General features: G+C 43.5%; 1 protein-coding gene across 1 annotated transcript in view; it reads right to left on the bottom strand.

Moving 5' to 3' along the window:
- Positions 1-10877, bottom strand: part of LOC109471060 (bromodomain adjacent to zinc finger domain protein 1A-like) — a 16105-nt gene extending 5228 nt beyond the window's left edge. Inside the window, 22 exon segments of the mRNA XM_019770248.1 lie at positions 508-625; positions 819-1069; positions 1392-1484; positions 1790-1941; positions 2082-2278; positions 2531-2764; positions 3083-3805; positions 4020-4110; positions 4295-4411; positions 4681-4883; positions 5269-5456; positions 5706-5811; positions 5813-5958; positions 6194-6332; positions 6462-6545; positions 6712-6953; positions 7164-7404; positions 7698-7785; positions 8106-8222; positions 8349-8471; positions 9592-9867; positions 10064-10877. Coding sequence (XP_019625807.1) covers positions 508-625; positions 819-1069; positions 1392-1484; positions 1790-1941; positions 2082-2278; positions 2531-2764; positions 3083-3805; positions 4020-4110; positions 4295-4411; positions 4681-4883; positions 5269-5456; positions 5706-5811; positions 5813-5958; positions 6194-6332; positions 6462-6545; positions 6712-6953; positions 7164-7404; positions 7698-7785; positions 8106-8222; positions 8349-8471; positions 9592-9867; positions 10064-10176 — 4042 coding nt within the window. The 5' untranslated portion in view covers positions 10177-10877.
- Positions 10878-11989: the final 1112 nt, after the last annotated feature.

The raw sequence follows: 11989 nt of genomic DNA, 5'->3' as shown, positions 1-11989 counted from the left end.
CACCTGCACAGAGCATTTCCACCTGCACAGAGCATTTCTTGCTGATTGGCTGTTGGGATTTAACTTGATTAACACCTGCACAGAGTATTTCCATACAGACAGTATGTCTGTATTCAAGTGTTTTGGTAGGTATTTCAAGCTTTCCTGCTCCAGCATTGGAATGCGGGGCATGAACGTTATTTTTATTTTGAAAATCAACAGTTTGCATTATGCAATTAAAAATCCTAACCAATAAAGTAGGGAATAGCTATCCAACTGTTGTTTTAGTCGTATGTTACTTCATATTATAGTTATATCAATGTAAATCATTGTTTTCCCTTGCGTTTCTCATTCTTTCCCTGCCATGTCGTAAAATGTGGTGAACCCATCGCTGTATTTGCTCCAAAGCAAATATTGGCCTTTCTAGTTTTTTTTCATTTTTTGTGAACAACCATAGAATTAGAACAGAGAGCTGCAAATTCTCAGATCACACAGTAACAGAACAGAAGTCTGACACATACTCTTCACTGTCTGATGACTCGCTGTCACTGTCCATCGTGCGGCGCCTGCGTGGTGTTTGCGGTACCGCTCGCTTCTGCATCTGAGGTTTACACGTGTGACAGTACCAGTCACCCTCAGGCACTTTCTACAAGGAAACAACACAACACAGCACAGCACATGTTAGCATCTTCCAGGAACATCCTTGTCTACTACAGTGATGGAAATAAAATTTGGATAATTTGCTGTCAGAAAGTTCGCACAATGTCATTTACTGCCTCAGCTGAGCCTTGATTTTCTTAGAGGTTCCATTTTCTAAAGGTTGTGAATCATTTCTGTACCTTAAGTGGGGGTTTAAGACAGTACATGTGGTGACCCCGGTCACAACCGTCACACAGAAGCATCTTCTCTGCGTCTCCCTTCCTGCGGCACATCCGGCAGCGAGCGTTCAGCACGGACTTGGCCCACATGATGGAGCGGTCCAGCGTGGCCAGGTGCAGGAACACCTGCGGGAGGCTGGTGGAGGACATCAGAGACTCCTCCCACCGCTCCAACACTGTCTTCTGCACCTTGCCTGGGTCTGTGTCTTCACCTGAGGAGGTACCACATATTCACCCATCTCTCTTTACTCATTCATCAGTGACTGCACACATTTAGTGCTCTTTTATTATGTTTTAAGGGATACTGATTAAAGGCTGACTTTACATAGGTAACACTGTCTACTGTATGGAAATTTCTCATTAAACATTTTTTGAGACCACACCACACATAAATTCTCCTTTATCCACTTCACAATTTACAACCTACATGAGTTGCACAGAAATTTGACATGCATTCACAGAAAACAGTTTCCCAATGTTGAAGCCTTGGGAAGCCAGGATGTAACAAAGTCAAACAAGGATGGAGTCACTTACTGTCATTTGTGCCAACACTCTCATTGTCATCATCTTTTCGGCGATTCTTCTTGTCAATCTTTCCAAGAGCCTTCTTAGTTGTCTCATCCTCGCCTGTCATCAAAGATCACAGGTTTAATCATATCTATTATATCTTCTAGACCTACCAGTTTATCGGCTGAGAAAGAGTACCAAAAATGATTACTTAGTACATATGACAGTGGTGGAAACTATCATATCACTGGAATCAGAATGCATATATGCTTTCTTGAAGCAAAAACCTAATTTACTCACATTCAAGCATTTACTTTCAATTGCTAATTCATTCATAGTTACATAGGTGAAAGGGTCCTTCATACATGCTTCAGGACTGAAGTATGCCTCCAGGGGTTAGTCTCCTGGCAAGTTTGTATCCTTACCAAGAGGGTCCTTGAGGAACCTGCGCTCCACACACTGCTCCAGCTGCAGGACGGCTGCTGCCAGCTCACGCACCACTGTGGTTACAGGATGGTCAGGGGTGGTGGACTGGCTGCTACCGGTCGGAGTCTCTGAACGCTTCAACTCTGCAATTCTACAGAATGGTGCAAACACAATCAGACAAACGCTAGACCATAACTAAACCATTACTTCAGTTATCCACAGGCTGTGACATAGCTTGAAGGGTCAATGGGTTAAAAAAACTTACAAAACTTGTTGCTGCCATATGCTCACCTGTATGGCAGCAGTATTGGTGGTTCGTTCACCACTTTGCCGTTAACCTCAGGCTTGTCATTTTCAGCTATGCTGACACACAGGTTCCCCGCTTCCAAGTGGAATGGTCTGGCCCCACTCCCCCAGGTCAGCTGCTCACACTGACAGTCATAGGAGCCCTGCTCGATGGCATCTCTCCACGCAGGACGGTCAGTCACCTGTAAGGCAGGGCACGACATCCATTGACTTATCTGAATGAAGCAATACTTGTATCCAGTAGGCAACATGAGCCCATGGCATTGGTGTCTGTACCTTCTTAGAGTCACCTTGAGCCAGTTTTATCAATGTCGAGGCTGTAGGCCTCCTAAGAAGCTGTCAATTGCCAGAGATACAGTCTGTCTCCTTCACAAGTTTTTGGGTCAAGCCACAGACTTTTTATTTGTCCCTGACACATCATGCCTGATGGGTACCTTAATGGCTCCCAGTGTTCCCTGCCATATCTGGTCCTCCATGGTGAGGATCTGGTCCCGCAGAGCCAGCTCCAGGGCCTGAGCCGCTGAACTGTCTGCCACCGCCGCTGCCTTCTGCTTGGCAGCACGGGGAGGCTGCACGCTGACTTTGACATCGACTGGGTCTGGTTCTGCAACAAACGTCAGGCTTTCCACAGAACACTGCTGCATGGCTTCTTGGATACGAGACTTTTCCTGGGGGAGGAGGCATGTTTCATGCATTGATTTGTACAATAAAGTTGAATCAACATACTACATGGCAAGATGTTATTTATCCCAAGTAAACTTTAATATATAGAGGCACAATTAGAAGTCTCCAGCTTTCTTGAAATGTTTTGCATGGAACATAAAGCAAAGTGTGGCACAATATCTGCCTTCTAAATCTGAATGTGGAAACCAAGGCAAATTTTGTTAGCATCATAATTTGGAAACTAAAGCAAATCAAATGTTGATAGATAACTGTCCGAACGGTGAGTCTGTGGCCTCACTCTTCTCCCACTATGTGGTCCTTACCTGTGAGAGGATTTCCCGTAGAGCCCCCTCCCTGTAGCCCCTGGTGTTTAGACCCTGCAGCAGACCTTCCAGCTGCTCAGGGGTGCTGTAGAAAGCCCAATGTATCTTCCCTACACCACTTGCTTTTTCCACATCAGCTGCATCACTTTCCACTTCCTCCATAGCCACATCTTCCACAGACTCGGAGGTAGGAGCAGTGGTCTGTTGAACATCAGGATCAGCTGTGAGATCCACTACATCAGGAGCAGTGTCCATGGGCTGATCATTCTGAGAGTCAGCCTTGATCTGGCCCTGCTCAGTAGGGTTAGTTTGTCCTTGCGTAAGTCTTTGATCACTCTGAGGTAGGACGGTTGCAAGGTTTGGTGTGGAATGTTGGTGGCCCCCAGCAGTGGTGGTGCTTGTGTTAGACTTCTGCTGTATGGGAACTAACAGCTCAGGTGGAACTGAGTCGTCACAGTCCTCCACAAACAGCCCGCCCAGCGAGTGGAAGACCCAGTAGCGGCGGTAACTGCGGTCCCTTCCCAGTGGTATGATGCTGTATTTTGCAGTAGCTTCGGCAACCTTCTTTAACAGTTCCTTCTCCTTCTGCTCAAACTCCTCCTTTTTCTCCCTCTCCTCTTCCTTCCTTTCTTCCTCCTCCTCTTGTTTCCTCTTCCTTTCCTCCTCTTCCTCTGCAGACAGGGATTTGTCCACCTCCATCACCTCTCCCGTATCATCATCAACCTAAACAACAATGACAAAAATGTTGGCTTTCTGTAGTCAGACATCTTCACAATTCCAACCATAAAAAATAAAAAACCTACATGGTCTGTCTGATAGTTCACTACACCTGAGGAAAACATTACAGTCATATGATGCCACAATCAATATTTGAATCTGACAAAAGCAACTTAAAAACATTGGTGAATACTGAGTGTCGGGAATACAGGATTCTCACCTTCTTATCTTCTCCTTTCTTTCCTAGGTTCTCCTTGTTGCTGTCACCACTGGTGTTCAGGTCAGCTGTTTTGTTGGCACCACTGTCATTCCTGGAACAAAACATCAAAATTTAACATTTCTGGTTTGTTAGTATTTCCCTCTTTACAATCCCCCTTCTTCTTCCTTGTGTTTTGTTTACTTTCTCTCTCCAGCTACTTTAGACTGTCACATCCTTAACCAATTATCTCAAATGTTCACCATTGGAACTAAAGATGATAGTTTGTTCTGACTTACTTGTCTTCTCCATTGACAGGCATGTTCTCTTCCCTGCGGAGTCTCTCCTCTCTCTCCTGCTGCAATTTCAGCATCTTTTCTCGCTGCTTCATTCGCTCCTCTTGACGACGACGGAACCTACAGGCAAATACACATTTCACATGAATAAACACATACATTTACAATCTTTAAAGTACAGGCCTCCAAATCTTCCATACAAAAGTCAGGCATGGAAGGATTTTAGTCCTTTCTTAAGGCATAACAACCATTTCAAAACTACTTTTTCAGGCATTCCATGTGGCAAGCTAAGCGAAGGTGAAAGCATGTAGGATCATTGCTGCTTTTTGAGACAACAAGGAAAAGTTCTATGTATGTACTGTAAACTAAGACCAAGAATGACCCCTGACCTCTCAGCAGCCACTTCTCTCTCCCACTGCCGCTCGGCCAGCTGACTGGCCTTCACCTCCTTCTGCGCTGCCCGCATCTCCTCGTACCGGTCGTCAATAAAGTCTCGCGCAGTCACGTACACCAGCAGCTGGTTACAGAGGGTGCTCAGAATCTTCAGCTTCTGCACCGCCTCCAGGTCAAACACATTGCCATTGGCCAGAGACTGGGAAGAGGAATGCAAAAAGTCAATATGGTAGTTAAAAGAGATCTCTTCATGGGCTAATGACAAGCTACCTTAAGCCTTACAAAAGTACTAAGAAACATTCAAAAAGTCAAGCCAGTAACATGGTGTTTGAAGTCAAATCATGAGGTTTTAGTTTTTCATTCAAAGATGCCATGTCTATTGGTTTTGCATGTGAAAAAACTAAAGCCATAGTTTCACTAAAAGCACCAAAGGTCAATTTTGATAAATTAGATACTGGCAAAGAAAACACCAAAACTAGATGGTCAGTTTAACAAAATTTCCCATTGAGTGGCTCACCATTCTGCTTACACAAAAAATCTAGTTCCAAATATCACCCCCCCCCTCAAAGAAAGAAACCACTTACTTTGAGAATCTTTGGTTCATTCATCCTGAACTCGATGCCAGGGTCGTCAGTGGGCGTGTACCCTCCACGCTGCTGGTACCAGAACTTGGCGCGGTTGGAGGATGGGCGGGAACCGGAGGACAGCAGGTGCAGGCGCAGCACCTCCGACAGAGACGTGCCTTCCAGGGGCAGCTCTCGCAGGGAGGTTCCTGAGCAGAGACAGGGACATGTTTCAGACTGGGTACTTGAAGAGCTACATGAACCTCTGCTTGAACCGTTAAACACGAGAAACAGAAATTAATATAATTTACAGGCAATTTGAAAGCCATAAACCTTACACTGACCTTAAAAAGCTAATAAAACTTCTTCCAAACTACTTTAAACTTGTTTTTGCTAATACATCTTTAGTGAGAGAAGTAGCCCAAAGAAGGAATTAGATAACAAGAGAAAACCCCTACCTTGATGCAGGACTGGCCAGGCAGCTGCGAGGGTGGCAGCAGCAGACAGGGCAGACAGGGTGGGGTCTTCGTCCTCATCCACCCCCTCCGTGGTGCTGGCCGCCGGTCGCTCCCTCCAGCTCCTTCTTCCCTTCATCAGCAGCCTCCTCATCCTCCGCATCCTGGAACTGGAAGATGCAGGACAGCAGGAAACGCAGGACGTCCGCCAGCCCACCATCCGGACGGGTCTCCAAGATACTGTCCTCCAACCATTCTAAAGCAGATCAAGGTGAAGTGTGAGTACAGCTACTTTCTCTTTGTCAGACAATAGAGGAAAACCCAGAAGACAACATGACATGAAAAAAATGGAACAACTATACCAACACCATAGCTGTGGTAGCTTTTAAACCCGTTCTTAATAAATTATGATAGATGAACTGTACATTGTCAAGCTTTATGACCAATGCTACATTATTGTTGCTCCTCAAAACTGTCATGCTAAAACTCACCGAGAGACAGCCCATCTGTGAACTCCTCTTCTGTTCCCAGCAAGTCCTTAAAGACAGACAGGAACTCCAGGACCATCGCAGAGTCTCCAAACAGCTCTGTGGGCAGCTTTGTCTTCACAGGAGTTGGCACAGGGAGATCCTGGAGGCAGCAAAGTTGGAAATATGATTAAAGACCAATTGCAGAGATAGTTCAGTAATCTATCTCAAGTGTAAAAACCTTTATCATATCTTTTCCATGGCTTTTAACAGAATCTCCTAACAAGCCCACCTTGAGGTCATCACACTCCATGTCATCACGAGGCTTCAGCCATTCCCGCAGGACATCTGCCCGACGCTGCTTCTCCTGACGCTCCTGTTGATAGAAAGGGGATTCAGTCAATCTTGCAGAATTAGCCAAAAATAGGATTCTGATAGTACCTGTATGCAAAATCTAATAAGTTACAGAAAAATCTACCACCAAAGAACATATCTTAATGATCAAGAAAGTTTCTTCATAATCTTCTCAGTGGTCTTCTTACTTGTTCTTTCTGTATCCTCCTCTGTTCCTTCATTTCTTCCATCTGTTTTCTCATGGCCTCCATCCTTGCCACCCTCTCTGCCTCCTTTTGTTTCTTCTTTATTTCTTTCTCTTCTTCCTTCTTCTTCCTGAGCTCCTCCTTCATGGCAGCTTTCTGTTCATCACGTTTCTTCTTGATCTCTGCCTGGATCTGCTCCCGCTCTTCCTTGCTCAGTTTGGGGGGTTTCTCCATCAATGGTTTGGCTGGGAATTTTACAGTGCTGTCAGGTTTTGTTTACCAAATTCATTCATACCTACATACGTGGGGTAACCATAAAATGCGATTCCATTTTTTTTCACTACTAAAAAGACCATACATCACAGATAGTTTAATTTGTTAGAATTGCATATTTTACCCATGCTAAGTTCCTACACATAAATATTTGTAAACTAAATGGTTCTTATAATGCCCACCTTCTTTTTGTTTCTTCTCCTTTTTCTTTTCCTTTTTCTTCTTCTCTGCACTTGCTCCTTCAGGCTTCTTCTTCTTCTTGGGTGAGTCTTGAGAGCTGGAGGCACTTTCCCCCTCACTAGAGAAGCTGCGTTTCTTTGGTTCCTTGTTCTTGATAGGCGAGGCTGAGAACTGGGGCAGGGGGCCGGGCCAGTAGCGGCTGAAGTTCAGTGTCCTCAGGTTTGCTCTGGCCACATCCTCTGGCTGGAAGGGTGGAAATAATTTTTCACTTACTTTATATAAATATACATCAATAGCAACAGTAATTCCAAAACAATAAATGTCACAAAAAGATTGGTCAAATATGTGTTCCTTCCTTTTTACTGGTTGTATTTGATCTTTAAATGTTAGTTTTGATTCTGTTTGGTAAGTAACTTTAACCAGTAAGAAATTGTACATTTCCTGTGGTGATGTAACTAGTAAACTGTTATGTCTGGAGCAACATCCAATACCCCCTGGCAAGTCTGAGTGGAAGAGAAGATGAAGCTGACACTGACCTTGACCACCCAGAAGCCGTTACCAGGTACACAGTGCATCTTGAGGAACAGCTTGTTCTTGTCCCGTGTGTACAGGCCTTTCCTACGACTGATGGAAAAACAATGACACAGTTACTTCATAAAGAAATCCAATGCTATGACAGTCAAAAGAAACCATCAAAGTGAAATTTTAGTACTTCTGTGTACCAGTAAAATTTGTTTTCATAACTGTCTTTTAAAATATGTTACATAACAGCATTCATTAATTTTCAAAGGTCAAACTCCCTAGCAATATGGAATAGTGAAATGCGTAACAGATCCCACACTATGTAGACATTCTTTCTTCAAAATGTCAAGCCTTTTAGCCCTAACGAGTAACTACTCAATGAACAGGGTCAAACACTGTCAAAGCCAATCATCAAACCCTACCAGGTGTGGTCTGCCTTTGCCATGAATGGTTCCTTGTTGGTGCCCTCCAGTGGCTGTACCCAGTACTGGAACAGATCTGGGTTTGGACCAAACTTGTGACCACCTGGACTCAAGGGACTGCCACAAGGAAAGAAAAACAGGTCCAAAAAGCATTGAGCATTTAGCTTTCAAAACAACAATTAACATGTTGTGATATTGTCAAGTCAATATTGTGAGGTCTGAAAATGATCATGTATACTACACCTGCTGTCAGCTTCATCTGAATCATCCCCATTGATGACGATGACATCAGAGTCCCCATTGGCAGCTGAAGGAGGTTTAGGTGGGGAGGCTGGAGGAATCACCCGAAGCACTGTACAGCTCACTCTGGGGGAAAGACAGAAAACAGCAATATGTTACCAAGTTATACACTTATGCTATCATGTATCTTGGCTACATGTACCTTTCACCATAAATCCTAGGGGAAATGTGTATGACAGATTTACCCCCTATTGGTAGGTAATACCTATACATCACATCTTGATTGCACTACTTCAAATGGCTCATTATACTGCAGTGACAAAAATATTAAGTGTTTATGTTAACCTTATTCAGACATTGTTTTAATTGTGTTGAAACATTTTTTTTGCAGCAAAACTACCATGACAAAAATGATGACATACTGGTTTGGCCATTATGAGATCTGCAATGGCTCTGCAATGGCTCCATCAGTGAATGATGGTTGACCCCAGTAAGACTCAAAGAGAAATCTGGTCCTATTTCATTGGCCAAAGTTGCTAAAAACAACCTCGCTGCAGGTTACTCAGATGGATAAACTTGACCCCATCTTGACACAACATAAGAAAGATCTACTTTAATAATCATCAATGTCCTATTAACAGAATGGGTATCAAGACATCTCTTGGATGGATGCCAGTAACCACTTTCAGCAAATGTTACTAGTGACATGATGGTTGTTTATTCAACGTTGAAGGACCTACATAACAAAATACATAAGGGTAATCTTGATTTATGCTTGGTCTACCACATAGTCTAGTATGCCAGTCTATGGATTGAACCTGTGCTACTGGAGATGTAATTTATAGTACTCTTCACACTTATTCATTGACCGTTGACTGGGTCTGATTGTACATATACATGTGCATAACCTGTTGTCTCTCTGTCGTGAAAGGAAGACAGAACATGTCATGAGTATTGGAAAGTGTGTTGGTCAAATACTAATTAGTATACAACAGGGCCATCATTCCTGGGTACCCCCCCCCCCTCCATGTATACACACAGGCAGAATATCCCCCTCCCCCACATTTGCAGTAACAACCCTCTGACAGATAACCCCCACCCACCACATTGTCTGCAATGGCTGGTAGGTCCTGATGACGTCACCTCAACTCCCAAACCTCACCAAATAATGGCACATTACCGAACTTGCCCCCCCCCCTCATTACACAAGACACGTGAAGTTCCTTAATCTTAGGGTTGTTCTCACCTTGAGGCACCCCTTTGAACCTCCACTGTCTCCCCAACAAGCATGCGGTCCTTGATGAAGGCGTAGACGTCGTCACAGACGTCTGCCAAGCGTGGACGGCGAGTCAGGGCGGCCAGGTACAGCACGGGCACCTGGAGAGGCTGGGGGAACGTCTCCAGGACCTTTCGGGCCCGATCTTCCGAGTCCACCGCCTCCTGGTACGTCAATCCCGACCGCCCTGTCAGTGAACAACTCCATACGAGGCTATTACATAGCATCGTACGCTCGAAGAAGTCACTGTAATGGCACAACATTGCCAATGTTACGATATTTGTGTGTCACGAAAAATGGCGCACAAAAGTGCGCCATTTTCCTGTCGTAGGACAGTGCGATACAGGAACACAACACCACACGTGAATGAATGACTACCAAAACATTGCGAAATCGGCTATTTCGAGCCAAAATTACCATATTATCAAATTAGAACACTTACTCGTAGTCTCTGAAGACTTCATTTGTCAGTCTACAGAAGAAAATCTGCTCGTCGATCTTCAGATCTGGAGGTGGTTTCCTGGGTACGAAAGGTTTGCGATGAAGAAGCGGCATGGTTGTGACAAAACTTGAATTTCGCGGAAGAAAACTCGTGTCCTCACTGGTCAAAAACACTATAAAATATGCCGAACACCCATCCAGAAGATCCTAGGGACTGTCAGTGAGTGTTATGTGGCGAACAATCCCAAAACTGGAGAGGAAATGCCAAGAAATCTAGTGAGAAAGTCTGAGTTCCTTCCCTGGCGTTGTTCCGGACATCAGCTCTGCTCACAAAGAACCTGATGAGATGCACCACACTGCAACCGGCTGCTGCTCGATGTGTTGGTGGGGGAAGGGGGTTAAACTATCGCCTGTCGTTCTCTCGCAGAGGCAAGTAGAAATACGATTTTTGTTACAGGAGTACCTCTGTGTCCAATGTACAGTCATGCCAAAGAAAAATATGATTCATGTTGGCATTTTGCTGTTTCAAAACAAAAACTTTGCCAAATCTGACCAAGGTAGGCGCGAGCGGAGGTCGAGGGGCGGAGCTACGTGATCGGCTTGCTGATTGGCTGATTCAAGTAACATGACTGACAGCAAAGGTGAAGTAGTAGCGAAAGAGGTAAAGCAATAGTTACTGTCAGGAGGAGACGACGTTGTAAAAAATCCTCCAAAACACACAAATTTGATCGTGAATCCAAATACCACGAACTTCAGAATACTAACCATACGTGTGATTCTATCATCAGCACCACATGCCCAATCCACTTAACGTTATACCTTAACTTATAATGTTAGCCTCCATGAAACAACCTAATATAAAAAAAATATTCAAAACAGTTTTTAACCCACCAACATAAACTGTCAAATGTTAAACTATAGACGTAACATGTTGTCAATGCAAGGGTGTTTTTATCTCCCTATATCAATGTTTTCACCATTTTTGACAATACAACAATTGGAAAGTTGAATTTAATTTACATAATCTCGAAATGAAATGATGCCCATCATACATGTACATATATCTTGATACTATTTATGCTGTAAAGACCTGTTTGTGTGTCAAGTTATAAGTCAATGACATAGTAAATACGATACCAGGTAGTATTTGTTGTTGGTAGCAATCAGTTGTCAGGCTGTCCCCTGACAACTTAATTGTGCCCGCAGAGGGCACCTTAGTCTGGGCTCAGATAGATATATCTCCAGGTATCTTCTCTTCTATCATAACCAAAGTTGTCTTCAAAGTAAGACAGCACATCATGACTCTTTGCTTGACTTGACTCTTTGCTTGCACAGTGTGCAGTACACAGTGTGCAGTACACCTTCCTTCTTAGCTGTTTGTGGTCAGACACATTGTAACAAAACAGCAAGAGAACTAGTCAAAAAGAATGAAATTTGTCAATACATTGTATTTAATTCACTCTTCAGCAACAGCATTACTTATATGTATGTTTATGTACATATGTACAACAATATCACAGACTAGATTGAGGAATTATCTTGTACAATATATATACACATCCTTGTGTCCAATGCCACATTAGATTTACAGCATATCATTTTACTCGAAATACAAAATAAGTTAATTACATGTAAACCATCAAGACCTGTAAGCAGAGAGAAGAAACCACAACTTTGACTGTGTTATCTACATACATAAACTTGAAAAATAACCCTTTTTTGTTATGTCTCTACCACACATCAACTAAGCTTCTGAAATATTGTCATCAGGGCAATTTCATTTTAAACATTTGAGAGGGACAGACATGTCCCAATATACTGTATATGATGAAGACAAACAGTTGTACAGTAACAGCTATGACTTGGCAGTGGTCTCTTAAAATAGCTTTTGGCCAATATATTTCATGCGCAAGAAGTGCATTCACAA

The sequence above is a fragment of the Branchiostoma belcheri genome, unplaced genomic scaffold, assembly GCF_001625305.1.
Source record: "Branchiostoma belcheri isolate BF01 breed outbred unplaced genomic scaffold, Haploidv18h27 scaffold24, whole genome shotgun sequence".
Classification (NCBI taxonomy): Eukaryota; Metazoa; Chordata; class Leptocardii; order Amphioxiformes; family Branchiostomatidae; genus Branchiostoma; species Branchiostoma belcheri.
This window is presented reverse-complemented; position numbering and strand designations above follow the sequence as displayed.